This window comes from Leguminivora glycinivorella, chromosome 22 (assembly GCF_023078275.1).
Source record: "Leguminivora glycinivorella isolate SPB_JAAS2020 chromosome 22, LegGlyc_1.1, whole genome shotgun sequence".
NCBI classification, from domain to species: domain Eukaryota; kingdom Metazoa; phylum Arthropoda; class Insecta; order Lepidoptera; family Tortricidae; genus Leguminivora; species Leguminivora glycinivorella.
This window is the reverse complement of record NC_062992.1, coordinates 5,207,626-5,226,357: the sequence shown is the minus strand read 5'-3', so window position 1 is coordinate 5,226,357 and position 18,732 is coordinate 5,207,626. Positions and strand designations below refer to the sequence as shown.

At 37.6% G+C, this 18,732-nt stretch overlaps 1 protein-coding gene across 1 annotated transcript in view; it reads right to left on the bottom strand.

Annotated features, from left to right (window-relative positions):
• LOC125237901 (facilitated trehalose transporter Tret1-like) overlaps positions 1-18,732 on the bottom strand; it is an 83,297-nt gene that overhangs the window by 22,097 nt on the left and 42,468 nt on the right. The window contains exons 2-4 of the mRNA XM_048145141.1: positions 15,716-15,945; positions 14,053-14,223; positions 616-768 (exon numbers count right to left, since the gene is read on the bottom strand). Coding sequence (XP_048001098.1) covers positions 616-768; positions 14,053-14,223; positions 15,716-15,945 — 554 coding nt within the window. The remainder of the gene's footprint in view (positions 1-615; positions 769-14,052; positions 14,224-15,715; positions 15,946-18,732) is intronic.

Here is an 18,732-nt window from a genome sequence, read left to right as displayed (position 1 = left end):
GGATTTTTTTGTGTGGAAATCATGAAAGTGTAAATCAATTTACCTCATTTCTCCCACACTTTATGAGGTAAGATGGCGTCTCAAATCATCCTACCTCATTTATCTCATACTTTATGAGGTAAGATGGCATCTCAAATCAACCTGCCTCATTGCTCCCACACTTTATGAGGCAAGATGGCGTCTCAATTCAACCTACCTCATTTCTCCCACACTTTATGAGATAGGATGGCATCTCAAATCGACCTGCCTCATTGCTCCCACACTTTATAAGGCAAGATGGCGTCTTAAATCAACCTGCCTCATTTCTCCCACTTTTTATGAGATAAGATGGCATCTCAAATCAACCTGCCTCATTGCTCCCACACTTTATCAGGCAAGATGGCGTCTCAATTCAACCTACCTCATTTCTCCCACTTTTTATGAGATAAGATGGCATCTCAAATCAACCTGCCTCATTGCTCCCACACTTTATGAGGTAAGATGGCGTCTTAAATCAATCGACCTCATTTCTCCTATACTTGATGACGTAAGCTGGTGTCTCAAACCACCTCAAACCAACCAACCTAGTTTCGTCCCACACTTTATCAGGCAGAGAGGCATCATAAATGAACCTACTTCATTTCTCCCACATTTGATGAGGTAGGACGGCGTCTCCGGCAGTCGCAGACAGATGCAGAAGTGCAGCAGAGGGATGGCTAGCAGGATCCACAGGACCGTCTGGAATGGCAGCAGGTCTCCCAGGATGAAGACTAGGAGGTTCCCCATTGTCTGTTCAACAGAAAACAAATGAAATAAATATTGGGACATCGATCAACACAGATTACACATCAACCTAGCGCCAAACTAAGTACAACTAGTGGGCTAGTGGCACATAACTTTAGCACTGACCGTATTGCGCGTGAGTCAAAAACAGGTCTCTCAGGGGATTGCAGGGGGCGCAGTTATCCCCTCCACATTTCACTCAGCGCTAAAGTTACGTGCCGCCATTTGTAACTTGTATTATTGTGCTAGGCGACGATCATAAATCGATAAAAATAGTTTGGGAACCCCTGTGGTAGAGAGTCACCCCTGTGGTGGAAAGGTGGGTTATCAGAATAAAGACATGAGGTGGATAATAAAGGATCTTCGTGATAAAACAACAAACCTAATGTGTGTACCTAAATTACGAATCATCTGAAATGTTTTTTTTTGGCTTTTGCCGTAATCTGTTATCTGAACCTTATTACTATCATGATAGTTGCTTTTTAACAACACAGATACTTCAGCGAGTGCCGTTGAGATGGGAGCTAGCCGCCGTGAATAATAGAAACAAAGGCTTTTGTTTAACAGATAACTCCGAAAGCCGAAATACCTTCTCAGATGATTCGTACTATATCAGACATAAAATTCTTGCCAAAAACTTATTTTAGGCACAGTTCACATATTTACTTGGGGAAATAATGGTTTGAATGTTAATGTAATGCCTATTCAAACAAAATACGAAAAGGGACTGGACGGAAAGTAATCTGAGAGGTCAAATATACTCACATTACAAAGATTTCCCTTTTTAATTCGCTGCTATGTCAACAAGCATTATTGGAATAACCCTGAGATTTTTATCGGAATAGGTACTTGTTCGCATTTTAGTTGCGAGAGAAAATTTGGAATTAGCATTCCTTACATATACAGTGTGTAAATCTATAAAATACCTATAATATAAGAAATGTAGGTAATTCGATGACTTTTGCTATGAATTGAAATTGAAATTTTACCCATAGATAACCTAACCACAAAATTAAAATTTTGAAAAAACCCCCGACCGCGACATAGTGGACCGATTTTCATGAAACATGGCTAAGAACACTCCCGACTAACTCAGCTTTCAAACAAAAAAAACTAAATCGAAATCGGTTCACCCGTTCGGGAGCTACGGTGCCACAGACAGACACACACACAGACAAACAGACAGACAGACAGACACGTCAAACTTATAACACCCCGTCGTTTTTGCGTCGGGGGTTAAAAATAATTCGGCTCGGAACGTAATGCAAACACAACTCACGTTAAGTGCTCGATTACAGTTGGAAGTAGTTTAGAATTTAGATAAAATTAACCATTCTAAAAAAATGCCATTGAAATGGATGACTTTTCCTTTTGACAGAAACATTAAATTTCATTGTTAATTTTTCGTGAATTGGATCCTTTTGCCTTAACTACGTCCAGTTGCTTTTGAAATAGCATATATTATGTAATACGTTGACGACCGGTGTGGCTCAGTCGGTAGTGACTAGGGTTGTAAATCGAATAAAAACCAAATGTTTATTTTTTCAGAATTATGAAAAAAAAAAAAAACATGAAAAAAAACCGAGCACCATGGTTTTTTTCTTAATATTATGTTTTTTTTTTCTGATGAACAAATAATACGACAATAACGGTTTTTCGTGAGTTGTAACGTGTTTCAATAACAATAACGTACATTTTAATTCAAGTAACATTCAGTATACAAACGTTTATTGGGGAATCCCCGATGCTGCATGTAGCGTGGAGAGGCGGTGGTGTTGCCAACAGTAAATAGTGATAACTACCAACTACTGATTTCGTAAATGTTACTTTTATAAAACCAGAAATTAAAGTTATTTGATTAAATTCGTTTAATAGTTAACATTAAGTCTAAAAAAAACCGTATAAAAGTATTAACTACTTTGCAAATATTGAGATTTCGTACTTTAGAAAAAAACATACTTCAGAAAAAAACTGTTTTTTTTCACGGTTTTTATTCATGTTTTTTTTTTCAAGCCAGAAAAAACACCGTTTTTTGCAACCCTAGTACTCCTAGTAGCTGTCTGCTACGCCGCGGTCCTGGGTTCGAATCCCGGTAAGGGCATTTATTTGTGTGATGAACACAGATGTTTGTTCCTGAGTCACGGATGTTTTCTACGTATATATGTATTTATCTATTTAAGTATGTATATCGTCGATTAGCACCCATAGTACAAGCTATGCTTAGTTTGGTGCTAAGTTGATCTGTGTAAGGTGTCCCCAATATTTATTATTTATTTATTTAATATCATAAACTTTCATTGCAACAATTTGTTCCTACCTAAATTGCTTTATTATAAGGCTTATACACTATATATGTCTTTCCTATCACGGAACAATGGGCCGAAGCCAACGCGTAGAGGCCCTTCTGACACTTTAATGAGATATAAGGGTTACACCGAGCGGATGTTGCCCTTGTCCGTATCATGGGACACACGACACGCAGAGGCAGCATCCACCAGAGTCTAGTGGTGAAGACGTTAGCCGCGTAAACTGAAGACCCGGGTTCGATTCCTGGCTCGGCCATCCAGTGGGCCTTGTCGTTTTTTCCTTCGTGTATGATATCTATTTCAATTTATAATTTATAATATGTATATATAGTAGTGTGACTACTTGAAAAATGAACAAATCGAAAAATATTCAACAAAATAATTTGATGAGTTCCCTAGTTGTACGACAATAATACATTTTAACACCAACGATAAACAATGATGGGTCAAACTCTGAGTTCCTAAAAGTTTTAATCCTGTGTCAATAGATGTCAGTAAAAGCAATGAGTTTACATTTACTTTGTCATAATAGACCCAGAGCCCAGGCCCGCCAGACCTTCCTCAAATTCTCAAGGATGAAACTTTGGGACAATGTAGAGTTCATATCGGCGGTTAATGTGTGCATATTTTCTAGTTCAGCCCATCGGCCAATTTTTTGCTATCAAGTGATGAAGGTGAAAAAAAAAGTGCTTACTTTCCTTAAATTCTTAAGGCTGATTTTTATATATGTGTTAGAGCACGTTGTTAGAAATTGGTTAGAAAATATGCACACATTAAACGCCGATGTGAACTCTACATTGTCCCAAAGTTTCATCCTTGAGAATTTGAGGAAGGTCTGGCGGGCCTGGGCTCTTGATCTATAAGTACACCTTGGACAATGGCGATCAAATATATAAAAGAGGCCCGTTCCTACGCACACAGTCTAAGCTCGTGATGGTAAGCGCGTACCATGCTTGTATGAAGCTAGGTTTACATGGGCTTAATAGTATTTGTCATTACTATTAGCGGTTAGGTTAGGGCTTGTCAGCAGTGACAAGTGGCAAGTAACCGTCTACACATGGGTATTAGAGAATAGAGATGGGTAGGGGTGAGTAAATACTGAGTATTTACCCGTAATTTACTCAAAGCACCGAGTAAATACTCGTATTTACTCATTTGGGTGAGTAGAAACTGTTACCTAAAAATAATTAAAAAAATGAGATTTAAGTACTTAATCGTGTTTATTTTAACTATGTGGACATGTTTAAATGAGATTTATATTATTAGAAGCTTATAGGAGTCTTCGTTTATCGAAAAAGAGGCAATCATTGTGAGAAAAAATAGTGATAATGTTTAGTTAGCAGTTTTGTTTTAAAAAAGCAGGTATTTACAGTAAAAGTATGAGACTTAAGTTAAATTGATGTTCTAGATAACGGCATGATGTTCGGAAGTGATTGTTAATGTGGCACTTACGACCTTTTATTAAGGGTTTTCTAAAGAAAACTCAAAAATGGCTCAGCTGATGACGTTTAAAGTACTAGTTTTGTGTTTTGTATTATATGGGCAATAATTTGACGGTTTCTGGATATTTTTCCAACAACGAATTCGAAAGTTATAAAGGTATAAACATTATTTCGGCCTTAATTATCGTTTTATTCCAAAACTGTTCATATTATTAAAAAACTTTTTTAGAAACATTCAATTAATTTTTAAAGACCTATCAGATGATGTATAATACACTGGTAATTTCTGAATTTTATTTTTGTGAAAAATAGTTAGGTACATGTATGGAGAGCACGTCTTTAAAATAAAATTCATATAAATTTGATTACTTAACTTAGTAGCCGATAACAAAATACACCAATATTTCTAATTTGTATTTCCATTTCAGCATGCTAAATACTTTATACCCACCAATTTGAGTAAAAACGAGTAAATACAGGTATTTTGAGTAAATACTGAGTATTTACTCGATATTTACTCTTGAGTATTTACTCACTACCCATCTCTATTAGAGAATAATCTTAGTTACAAGATATTGCCATGGCAACGAAGTAAACTAATCACTGGAGTAGTTGAACTTCACTTGTCAGTAATGCTTACACCATTTGTAAAGTGGCAAGTATTAGTATTTTTTGCCGGGCGATACTTGTCGCTTAGTAAATAGAACCGACTTCTATTCACTTACACTTGTAGTTGCACTAATATTAAGCACTTGTACAATGTGTTTACACGCATGTGAAAAGTGTTAGTGACACGCACTAAGTATTAGCTACTAAGCCCGTGTAAACCCGGCATGAGTGAGATGTGACAGGTTGACTGGTCGCGTTTTTAACCGAGAGCGGGTATAGGTGACACTTTCAGCGGGGAGCGGGAGTGACTACTAAATAAATACTTTTTTTTTAATTTATTTAAAAAACCTTAAGAACTAAGATGCGCCACAGAAACTTGTAAGGAGTTTATGCGTGGATACTACGATAGTACTCTTTATTATACTGTGTCTGAGGTCCTAAAAGTTTTAATCCTCTGTCGATAGATGGCAGTAAATGTACTGTTTACAAAACTTTGACATAAGCCTGATTTATCGATGTGCCAAATATTGAAGGATCACAATCTCTCATTCGGGTCACGTACCAAGGCTGAAGATTGTGTCATTCAAGATGTCGTGCAGATTTATTGAATCAAACCAGTGTACGGGTCTTCCTGAATGAAATAATTCGTACACGTGCAATTTATCACGTTCGTAGTGTAACGTATTTTGTATGAGTTCAGTGCTCCATACTTAGAGACTAAACGACAAATAAAACGATTTATAAATATCAGTAAATGACAATAATTATATTTCATGCGCGAAGTTAATTTTCCTTAAAATACAAACTTTTAAAAGTGGGTAAACGAACCCCTAGGGAGTCCGCCGCAGTAGTAGGTTAATTACTGAACTTGACACCTAAGACCGTTTTCACATTATCCGATCCGATATCGGATGTCGGAAGGATTTCGATAGAAAAAATCCAAGATGGCGCCTGTAATGTATGGGATATCGGTCCGACATCCGATATCGGATCGGATAATGTGAAAACGCACTAAGGCTGACTTGCACCAACCACTTAACTCAGGGTTAGTGGGCTGTCATCTGTCAAATTCCATATAAAATGGTGGGTTAACTCTCCATTGTCGTTAGTGCAAGTAGTTGGTGCAAGTTATTCTTTTCCTAAAATAAATCCAAATTGAGATAGGTCGGAATAGGACAAACTTTTGACAGGGGTTAGTATTTTCAAAGTGGTCTGTTCAGTGATCACAAAATGTTTAAGAAACCCCACTTTAAGATAAGTACCGCCATTTACTAATAACAATTGAGGGGTAATTTGGTTCATTTATTGACCAAAGCGATAGCGTTGGTCTTCGGTTTGTTGTACCTATGTCCGAATGTTCTCTTCTATGGGTCGAAAGTCTCAACGTATTCTCGTGAAAATTTTGCGAGTAAATTCTATGATAGAATTTTTTTTTGACAATTTGAAAACGCCAATAGCGTATATGGCGCTAAAGACCATCGAAACTTGACGAACTAACGACGCGTTTATTGTATTTATCTACGACTTTTGCGTTATTGAAGAACTAAGTTTTATAACAATTTAAGGGTTACCTAACAGTTTTCTAAACATATCGCGAAGGTTTAAAATTCACAGAACCACTAGTACTAGTTAAAGTGTCGTTCGACTCAGTAAAGATTGAAAAGCAATAAAACACATTCATGAGCAAAACAGCATACTAATGAGGCTACACTGAGAGAAATTTGCATTGTGAATTTAACAAGTTCGACTTGTTGCGGTTTATCCGTTTGAATCAGCCAAACGTATGTTTAAAACAATATGTGTCAGGTTGTTTTTATAAAATCGACTTGTTGATTCAAATATATTGGTTGTATTTTCTCTCAGTGTAGAAATGCTAATTTAGACTAAACGCGTCGTTCTACGGAAAAAGGTACAATTTAGCGGTTGGCGCTTACGTCACATACCAACATCGGAGAGTCATTAAATGTAACGGCTCAGCCACGACGTCGGTCTAAACGCGACAGCGGTGAGCGGCAGCCATACATTGGAGCGAGACACAGCGATGGGACTTTTCATTCTTACGTATGGTTGCCGCTCACCGCTGTCGCGCTTAGACCAATGTCGTGGCTGGGCCGTAAGATCCTCGTGCACGCTCATATTGGGCGTGCAGCGGGCGGGGCGTGCGGCGTGCATGTCAAACAATTGAAGCTCATACAAGTGTCCTGAGACGACGCTGCATAGGATGGACTAGGGTTGCAAAAAACGGTTTTTTTCTGGCTTGAAAAAAAAACCGTTAAAAAAACCGTTTTTTTTCTGGAGTTTGTTTTTTTTTCTAAAGGAAGAAATCTCAACATTTGAAAATAGTTAATACTTTTATACGATTTTTTAGACTTTATGTTAACTATTAAAGGAATTTAATTTAATAACTTTAATTTCTGGTTTTATAAAACTAGCATTTACACAACCTGTAGTTAGTACTTGTCGCTATTTACTGTTGACAACACCACCGTCTCTCCACGCTCCACGCCGCATCGGGGATTCCCCAATAAACTTTTGCATACTGAATGTTTATCGAATTAAAATGCACGTTATCGTTATTGAAACGTTACAAATCAAGAAAAACCGTTATTGTCGTATCATTTGTTCATCTACAAAAAAAAAAACATATTTAAAAAAGACCCTGGTGCTTGGTTTTTTTTTCATGTTTTTTTTTTCATAATTCTGAGAAAAAAAATGTTTTTTTTTTTCTATTTGCAACCCTAGTGTTGTCGCACGTTCCTCCGCCCCGCCGCACGTCGCCCGGGTCGCCCGGGTCGCCCCGCTCCGAGCGTTGACTCAGGTCTTACACTACGAATAATGTAATCGCCAATCGGGATACGGTACCTTTTCTCGGAAACGTCACAAATATCAGACTTGTGCGGGGTTCCCCTACGTTCTACTTACATTTTAAGCATTTTCCTCAACGCAGTGTTCGTAGATCAAATCATGTTTTGCTAATTTTGCCTTAGGGATTTTCCAATATTTTATCTAGTTGGTAGATAGGTATATTCTATGTCGACTTCTAAGGTTATTAATTAAGTCAGGCTAAGATACAAGGGTCAAGTAGACGTAACAGTTTCATCAATCTAAATCGTTGCATATTTATCTTGGACTGACTCTGAATAATAATACGGATTTTTTTATTCACATTAGTCTCTTCACATTTTTAAAAGTCAAGTAAAAGAACATTATTTATCTATTCCATAATACATGTCAATGATTGCGAACAGGTTTTGCCCTTATGTCGCATTTTGTTGTGGGCTTCATGCACCTGTGGTTGACACAGTGAGGAATAACTATTGATAAGGGTTATCCTATCAGTGTGTCAATCACAGCTGCTTGACTTTTTAGTATGTGTGTTGTGTCTGTGTATTTTTATATTTTATTGTAAATTATGAGTTGTGTTACTTGAAATAAATGAATTTTAATTTTAATTTAATACAATATTTATTGATGGTCCTGTTTCATATTCCTTTATCGCTATTGGCCGCATTGTAGTAGTAGTAGTAGTAAAACACTTTATTGTACCAGAAAATAATACAACACACAGGAAAAAGAGCTTATTACAAGTACAAAGGCGAACTTATCCCATTGTTTTTGATCTATGTACATTCGTACCTGTGCTGTTATAGTATTTATATAATTATGTATGGTATATTTAGGTTTATTTTATTTCCTATATGTACGTTTATTAGTATTAAGATTATTTGACTTTTTCTATCACTCAGTACATCACCTACTTAAACCTATTATGTTAATTAGTATTTTTAAGTTAGTTTTACATGTACCGAGATCTTTTGAATAATAGTTTTTTGCTTGTCCCCTACTCAAATCACTTGTTTTTTTTTGTCTTGTCTCCACTACCCAGAGGTTGCCTGGAAGAGATCGCTCTTTAGCGATAAGACCGTCTGTTGTCTACCATAGTGTTACATAATAAATTATAAACACGTACGTTATTCAATCATAACAATATATTTTCAATTAAGTGACAAGCAAAATATGTCAACATTGTCAACAACGGTAACTAGGTAATAAGTGTGAGAGAAGGTTTGATAGTTAGTTTATGACACAAAGAATATTGTATTGTATTTACCTAATATTATTCTTGAACATGATTGTAGTAGCTTAAATGAAATAAATACATACAAATGGACGAAGTAAATACAAATTAATAAATATTGTACCTAGGACTTACACAGATTGAGTGAGTCCCACGGTAAGCTCAAGAAGGCTTGTGTTGTTGACTCAGTCAACGATATATGTAATATACGAATACTTGTAGCTATACATAGAAAACATCCATGACTCAGGAACAGGATCTGTGGTAATCCCAAAAAATAATGCCCTTACCGGGATTTGAACCCAGACCCCGTAGCCGAATGGCATTTCTGTGACGCGAAACGCCACCGAAACGCCGCAGATATGGGTTCAAATTGTAGCGTAGGCGATGGGCTAGCCTGTCACGTTTTTTCCACACCAACTGGTAAAGGCTTACTTTGGTATTCGAAAACAGATAGCAAAATTGCGTTTTATCCACAAGAGTGAAAAGTATTTTCATACAAATTTTAACTTGATATCTTGAGCTGGCTTGTAGAAATTACATATAATTTTGAATCATAAATCCATACTAATAATATAAATGGGAAAGTGTGTGTGTCTGTTTGTTTGTCCGTTTTTCACGGCAAAACGGAGCGACGAATTGACGTGATTTTTTAAGTGGAGATAGTTGAAGGGATGGAGAGTGACATAGGCTACTTTTTGTCTCTTTCTAACGCGAGCGAAGCCGCGGGCAAAAGCTAGTATTGAATAAATTGACAGATTTGATTTAGTTTGATGTTTTATAGTCAGTATTTTGTTGTGTCAAGGCACGAAGGTTAAAAAAAACTTTGCCACCGAGTGAAACACAAAAATTTTCACCTCACCAACACGAACAAAATACTGAATATAAAACATGAAAGTAATTCAAATCCATCAATTTATTCAATATTTATGATTCAAAATCATCATTTATAGGTAAAATTTACCTGCCCGCTTAAGACATCAAGTTAAAATTTGTATTAAATTACTTTGCACTCTTGTGGATAAAATGCAATTTTGCTATTCGTTTTTTTTTTTGCCATTTTTTTTATTTTGATTTTTTTTAGGGAATTTTAGGTCAATTGTACTCAGAATCACGAGTACTTTCAATCTCACTGGGAGACAAAAAGTGTCCCAGAATTTCCATATATTTTTGTTACTTTCCCCTTTTGTTACCCCCACACAACATGAACGGAAAATGGTAACAAAATAAAAAAAATCTTATGGGACAATTTTTTTAACTACTATAGGATTGAAAGAGCTAGTGATTCTGAGTAGAAATAGCATAATTTTTCAGATTTCATAAAAGTGACGAAAAAAAAATGCTCATCTGCAAAATGATGCGCAGGACAGTGAAGTGGAGTGCTCAGTGGATCATCTCGTCAACCCAGTTAATGACCAAAGTGTTGGCGTAGCAATTTCCTTTGGGCCGGATGTTTACCTCCACAGGAAACGTAGCCTAGACCTGTATGTGACTTTAAATATGACTTGCCTACACGTTTGCCGTCTATGTCATAACAGTACAAAATACATAGATAAACACAGGCCTGTATTCCCAAAAGGGATAGGCAGCGAACATGAAACTGCTCAAGTTTCAAAATTGTGCCATTATGTAGTGACGGGTAACAGGTTGATATCCTATCGCCCACAGTCCACACTACAATTAAACACAATCCTAAAGTGGACTCAGAGACACCCACAGGAGGGTGGTAAAATTCTTAAGCCGTCTCCACACAGGAATCATTCCTGTCCAACGGGTTAAGAATTTGACCACCCTCTGAAGTGGACTCAGAAACACCCACAGGAGGGTGGTAAAATTCTTAACCCATCTCCACACAGGAATCCTTCCTGTCCAACGGGTTAAGAATTTGACCACCCTCTAAAGTGGACTCAAAGACACCCACAGGAGGGTGGTAAAATTCTTAACCCGTCTCCACACAGGAATCATTCCTGTCCAACGAGTTAAGAATTTGACCACCCTCTGAGAAATCTAGAGATCACCTAACTAATTAATATCCTTACATCAAAGTCGTGTAATACATAGTTATTTGTTAAATACAAGGGGGCAAAGTTGTATTTTAACGCCGAGTGTGGAATTGAAAAACGAGCAAGTGAAAGGATTCTATAGTTGAACCACGAGCGAAGCGAGTGGTTCGAGAATAGAATCCTGAACTTGCGAGTTTTTTAACACATAGTCATGAGAAGTAAAATACATTTGCACCCGAGTGTAACACAAAACTTTTCCCCTCACTATAGCGAGGAAACTACAACGCAAAAAATGCGTTTATCACTGCTTCCAGTAGTTCCACAGGTGGTAAATCATGTTTATTACTAGATTCACCTACTTTTATCAATTTTAAAGCAGTTAATTTGACTTTATTCAAGGTCAAATTACTTTACCCACTAGTGGATAAAATGCGTTTTTACCCGCTGGTATTAAAGGACAAAACACGTGTTTCCGAGCTAGTGAGGGGAAAAAGTGGTTTTCCACTGGCCGGGCGAGGCCAGACAAGGCGAGGCGAGAATTGAAATCAAGATGACTTTTTACCACTAAAAATTGGCATTGGAAAACCACCTTAAGATTCCATTATTGGAAGTACCAGACTCACTATTTATATGAAGGGAACTAAGAATTGGGCCCTACACGTGTCTCTTTCGAGTACCTACTCGAAGGGTACACATCCATATTTATAAGCGCGGGGGAGGATCAGAAGTGGATGCTAAAATATAGCCCTCAAAGGTCTAATTGTAGGGTGCATCTAAAGGCTACTTTTATGTTAAACTAGCGATCCGACCCGGTTTCGTGCTAATATTATACCTACATATAAACCTTTCTCTTTAATCAATAATCAAGCTATTTAAAAAATGCCACATCACAATCCGTGACGTATTTTTAAAGATTATAGATTATTATTAGATTATTATGGGACCAATGCTGAAATCGCGAAAAAAACATTGGCTGTTGCATAGAAATATACACGACAGTCGAAATGTATGAAAGCCATCGCCGCCGTCGAAATACAATATCATTTTTTTTGCAATTTCACTTCCCATAGTAAATCTTGTTCATTATTGAACCACAAATTTTAAAATGTAGATTTCGAAGCTTGGCCCTACAAGAAATCTGATAACTTTCTGACAGACGAGCCTTATATGGTCACGTCTTGGCAGTCATCATCATTCCCTTGCCCTTTTCCCATTATTTGGGGTCGGCGAAGCATCTTCCTCCATTCCTCTATCAGCCGTCATTTCCATACTAATACTTTTAAATCTCATATGTATCATTTTTCACACATTCCATCCATCTTTTCTTAGGCCTTCCATAACCATTGTATCCATCCACGATCATATTTACCACTCGTTTCATAACACTGAGTGGTCTCGTATCAATTGGCAGTATTTTATGTACATAAATAGTTTTGATAGGATATATATTTTTAGGCAGACGGGGTAAAAGAGGGTCACTGATGTTTTTCGCCACACAACACAGTTCGTTCACACCGTACGTCTTAGTTTAGAAAAGCCTTAGCTCATTTATAAAACTTAATTATAGATTAAGGATATTTGGATGCTGATAAGCAATAATGTGTCAACCCACACGCCAACCATTTTGAGAAAATGGCGTCTAAAGATTTTTTCTCATTTTTTGTGTTTCTCTTAAAAAAAATTGTTTTTATATAGATTGTTGTGTTTTTCAGCTATAATACGTTCAGTAGTAGTGATTATTGTAGCTTAATTTCAAAACAAACTTCAATTTGACGAAATAATGCCCTTTTCTTTTATTGCGAATTGTTCGACGACGTCAAACTTTTTCAAGACTGTGTTATGATACTTAACCCACTTTTGCTGCTTACTTATTTTGTACTGCTTACGGCCCAGCCACGACATTGGTCTAAGCGCGACAGCGGTGAGCGGCGGCCATACATTGGAGCGAGACACAGCGATGGGACTTTTCATTCGCACGTATGGCTGCCGCTCACCGCTGCCGCGCTTAGACCAATGTCGTGGCGGGGCCGTTACGCTTCGGCCCTAGCCATTTGGGGCTAAATAGCACATTAAAATAGAGAAAGTTAGCTGAATTTAATACCAAGTGAACTTCAGAATAGATAGAGACGTAAATAAGTTTCAATGGGACAAGTCAAAAGAGCTGTTACAGGTGTAGTGCGAAAAGGGTTTCCTTCGTATTTTTCCGGAAACGTTCGTATTTGTCATGCTAGTTTAGTCAATGAGTACGGTCACGGACTTTAATTGTTGATCCACTTCTAGCCCATTTTATACTGGACACGTCATAGCTTTAACCATGACATGAAAAAAATATTATGACCTCTCAATGACTCAACAATTAAAGTGAGTGTATATCTTGTATTGAGACTGACTGAAAAGAAAATATCCACCTACACTGAGAGAAATTTGCATAAATCCGCAACAAGTCGAACTTGTTAAATTCAAACAAGTTCGACTTGTTGCGGGTTTATCCATTTGAAACAAAAGTATATTAGTAAACGGAATAAATCACAATGTTGATGATAGAAGTCGAATTTGTTCGAACAACAAGGTCAAACTTGTTAAAAGATATTTGATTGAATCAGCCAAACATATGTTTAAAACAATATGAGTCATGTTGCTTTTATAAAATCGACTTGTTGGTTCAAATAAAATGAAACTTGTAAAATGTACTAGTTACACTTAACAAAATCGAACTTGTTGTTTGAACCAAAGAGCACGTAGGCGCTATTTTAACCAAAAAACTTGTTGAACGAACATGAAAATTGGTTGTTTCTTCTCTCAATGTAGGAGCCTTATGGACCTAAAGAAACTCGAGTCAGCTGACTGCTTACCTGTGAGAATATGACGAAGGTGCCCGTCATGCCTCGTATGCTGTCCTCACTGATCTCCTTCACGTAGAGAGGGCACACGACGAAGCCACCGCCGGAGCCGAAGCCGATCAGCGCACGCGCAGCCACCAGCGCGCCTGGCTGCGCGCAAGACAGCTTCACGGCCCAGCCCAGCTGTCACAAAAACACGGTTATCGTCATAAACATAAACTCAAAGCTTAAATTATATTATACTAATCAGAAACCCGTACCCGTGTGGTGATGGGTTAAAGATTTCACTACCCCGTTTCATCCCATGGGTGTTGTAAAAGTCGACTACATGTGGGATATAAGTTGAATAGTTTCGTAGGGGAGAGGCTGGCAAACTGCAATGTCAAAATTTCATTTTCTTTCAACCCCTTAATTGCCAGAATGGCACTGAAATTTGAATGGCTTCATGTGCTCTGTCTACTCCGTTTGAGAGTACAGAAGTGGACTTGTACATCAATCCAGCCTGTGTCTGTCATACAGAAATAGATGCCATACACCAAATAAACAGCGATCAAGTCCACGGGTAGCCGAGCCGGGAATCGAACCAGGGTATTATTACGCTTACAAGGAAAATGTCATTACATTTATGTAGACTAAACTACCCGATTGCTCACGACCCTCGAGAGGTACAGTCAGCGTCAAATACCTTGCGACGGCCAAAACGCCAAATATACCGGAACAGATCTTTATTATTATGCTAACAAAGGTGGCCGAGCCGGGAATCGAACCAGAAGGTATACAGCTTACGCGGAAGATGTCATTACCTCTAAACAGACTAAACCACCCGACTACTGACCTTCTAGAGATACATGAAATAGGGAACTTGACCATTCTTTAAATAACATATTTTATACCATGCATGAAATAAAGCATCAATAATTATAAGAAAAACATGGACAGAAGTTTTTTTTTTAAATACAGTTTCTATTTCATAAGTCAGGTAGAAATATATAAACTGAATTGACCGTCACGTCACTCAATTCGATTTCATATTAATTCCATATTAGCAAGGTCGTCAAATTCATTTAGACAGTTCTTAAAAAGAAGCTGATTTGACTAGGAGGCAAAGTAGCCTATTGCTCAAATTAGGCCACTTTTTGCTGGGTTGAAAACTTGCTCAGTGACGGGTTAAGAGCCCACACCATAATTGAACCCATATCCAACAGTCGACTTTTCAATTTCTACTCTTTTTGGTCAAATTGTACAAGTGGCAACATCGTAGTGTCGTCCCGTTTTCTCACACATATTGATTTGAAAGGGATGACACTGCAATTTTGCCACTGTTGGTCAGACTGTAAGACACACGGAAAAGGGGTGGTGACATGAATCCTCTTTGTCGAGGATGCCTGTCGGCCGAAGAAACGGTCGCCCACGTCATACTGGAATGTGAGGGAGTGAACACACAACGGGCTCAAATCCTCAAAACGACGAGGTCACTCCGAGAAGCCCGTGGAGACACCAGGAGGATCCTGCGCTTCAGGGCGGAGTTAGGCTGGCTAGAACCCTATCTGGCAAATACAGCACGCACAATGGCCCCTATCTTTAAGGCTAAGTGCGGAAAACGGAACCCATAATCATAACCATAAGGGGTGGTGACCTTAATCGATCCCCACACGGAAGACTCAAAGATACTCACAGCAATCGGCACAGAAGCACACAACAGCGCCCTCTTCCGTCCAAACTTATCCACCGCCACCCCAAACACGAACACCGCGATAGGCGCGAAGATGAACATAATGCTGGCCATCCACGACACGTGGTCGTCCGTCAGGGGCTCTCCGGCGGGGGAGTCGGGGCCGGTGAGCAGGGCCCGGTGCGGGGAGATCCAACCCATGGCTGTTCCGTAGGCCAGGATCGGCATGCATACTGGAACAAAGAGATTCACGTCTGTATTTATTTTTTGTTTGGCGAGAGGCTGGCAACCTGTCACTGCAATGTCACAGTTTCGTTTTCTTTCAACCCCTTATTTGCCAAGAGTGGCACTGAAGCTTTAGTAGTTTCATGTGTTCTGCCTACCCCTTTATGGGATACAGGCGTGATTGTATGTATGTATGTATTTATTTTATTTTATTAATATTTTTTTTTCGTAAGGTACATAAGAGAGACAGTAATTGAAATTAACAAAAAAAGATACATGTTAGAAAAAGCTTAAAACTAGATTACAGTCCAAAATCAAATAAATTATATTTCTTCGGAGTAGTGCGCCATCAACAACCATTATACCTCTTTCACAGGCTAACTTTCTCTACGCGACCAACGAGAGAAGCTACCCGACTAGTTTGTCCGAGACACGGCAGCTCAGCAGCATTTCGTGGCAGTTTTCGATATTCTGCTACGAAGTGCTGGAATAATATACCACCCCCTATACGCAACTCCAATGGTCTTAGCTCATTTAATCGGCGTGAAGTTAGCAGCCTAAAGTTATCTGCCTATGGTAACCCGACCAAATGAAAAAGTCGAAAATTTTAAATGCGTTAAAACAATAAAATATGCGATTTCAAGGTCTCAAGTACTCTTAAAGTATATTTTTAGTCAAATATCATCACAAAATGATATAAAAAATACAAAAATTGCAAAAATACACAGGCAGCTAACTTCACAACATAGCTGCCTAACAGAAATTAATAAATTTTCACATGAAGCTGAGTACATTACACTTTGTGTTTGGCATCATTAGAAGCGTCCTAAAAATGGTTATAAACGAGGCAATTTTCATAAAGATTGAAAGAACATGACTGGGTCAAACGAACTGAAAATAGTTATCTGCCTAAGGAAGAAACTAATTTTTGACAATTTTCCACATGAAGCTGAGTACATTACACTTTGTGTATGACATCATTAGAAGCGTCCTAAAAATGTTTATAAACGAGGCAATTTTCATAAAGATTGAAAGAACATGACTGGGTCAAACGAACTGAAAATAGTTATCTGCCTAAGGAAGAAACTCATTTTTGACAATTTTCCACATGAAGCTGAGTACATTACACTTTGTATTTGGTATCATTAGAAGCGTCCTAAAAATGGTTATAAACAAGGCAATTTTCATAAAGATTGAAAGAACACGACTGGGTCAAACGAACTGAAAATAGTTATCTGCCTAAGGAAGAAACTCATTTTTGACAATTTTCCACATGAAGCTGAGTACATTACACTTTGTGTTTGGCATCATTAGAAGCGTCTTAAAAATGTTTATTAACTGGGTAATTTTCATTAAGATTGAAAGAACACGACTGGGTCAAACGAACTGAAAATAGTTATCTGCCTAAGGAAGAAACTCATTTTTGACAATTTTCTACATGAAGCTGAGTACATTACACTTTGTCTTTGACATCATTAGAAGCGTCCTAAAAATGTTTATAAACGAGGCAATTTTCATAAAGATTGAAAGAACACGACTGGGTCAAACGAACTGAAAATAGTTATCTGACTAAGGAAAAAACTAATTTTTGACAATTTTCTACATGAAGCTGAGTACATTACACTTTGAGTTTGGCATCATTAGAAGCGTCCTAAAAATGTTTATAAACGAGGCAATTTTCATAAAGATTGAAAGAACACGACTGGGTCAAACGAACTGAAAATAGTTATCTGCCTAAGGAAGAAACTAATTTTTGACAATTTTCCACATGAAGCTGAGTACATTACACTTTGTGTTTGGCATCATTAGAAGCGTCCTAAAAATGGTTATAAACGAGGCAATTTTCATAAAGATTGAAAGAACATGACTGGGTCAAACGAACTGAAAATAGTTATCTGCCTAAGGAAGAAACTCATTTTTGACAATTTTCCACATGAAGCTGAGTACATTACACTTTGTATTTGGTATCATTAGAAGCGTCCTAAAAATGGTTATAAACAAGGCAATTTTCATAAAGATTGAAAGAACACGACTGGGTCAAACGAACTGTAAATAGTTATCTGCCTAAGGAAGAAACTCATTTTTGACAATTTTCCACATGAAGCTGAGTACATTACACTTTGTGTTTGGCATCATTAGAAGCGTCTTAAAAATGTTTATTAACTGGGTAATTTTCATTAAGATTGAAAGAACACGACTGGGTCAAACGAACTGAAAATAGTTATCTGCCTAAGGAAGAAACTCATTTTTGACAATTTTCTACATGAAGCTGAGTACATTACACTTTGTGTTTGGCATCATTAGAAGCGTCCTAAAAATATTTATAAACGAGGCAATTTTCATAAAGATTGAAAGAACACGACTGGGTCAAACGAACTGAAAATAGTTATCTGACTAAGGAAAAAACTAATTTTTGACAATTTTCTACATGAATCTGAGTACATTACACTTTGTGTTTGGCATCATTAGAAGCGTCCTAAAAATGTTTATAAACGAGGCAATTTTCATAAAGATTGAAAGAACACGACTGGGTCAAACGAACTGAAAATAGTTATCTGCCTAAGGAAGAAACTAATTTTTGACAATTTTCCACATGAAGCTGAGCACATTACACTTTGTGTTTGGCATCATTAGAAGCGTCCTAAAAATTTTTATAAACAAGGCAATTTTCATAAAGATTGAAAGAACATGACTGGGTCAAACGAACTGAAAATAGTTATCTGCCTTAGGAAGAAACTCATTTTTGACAATTTTCCACATGAAGCTGAGTACATTACACTTTGTGTTTGACATCA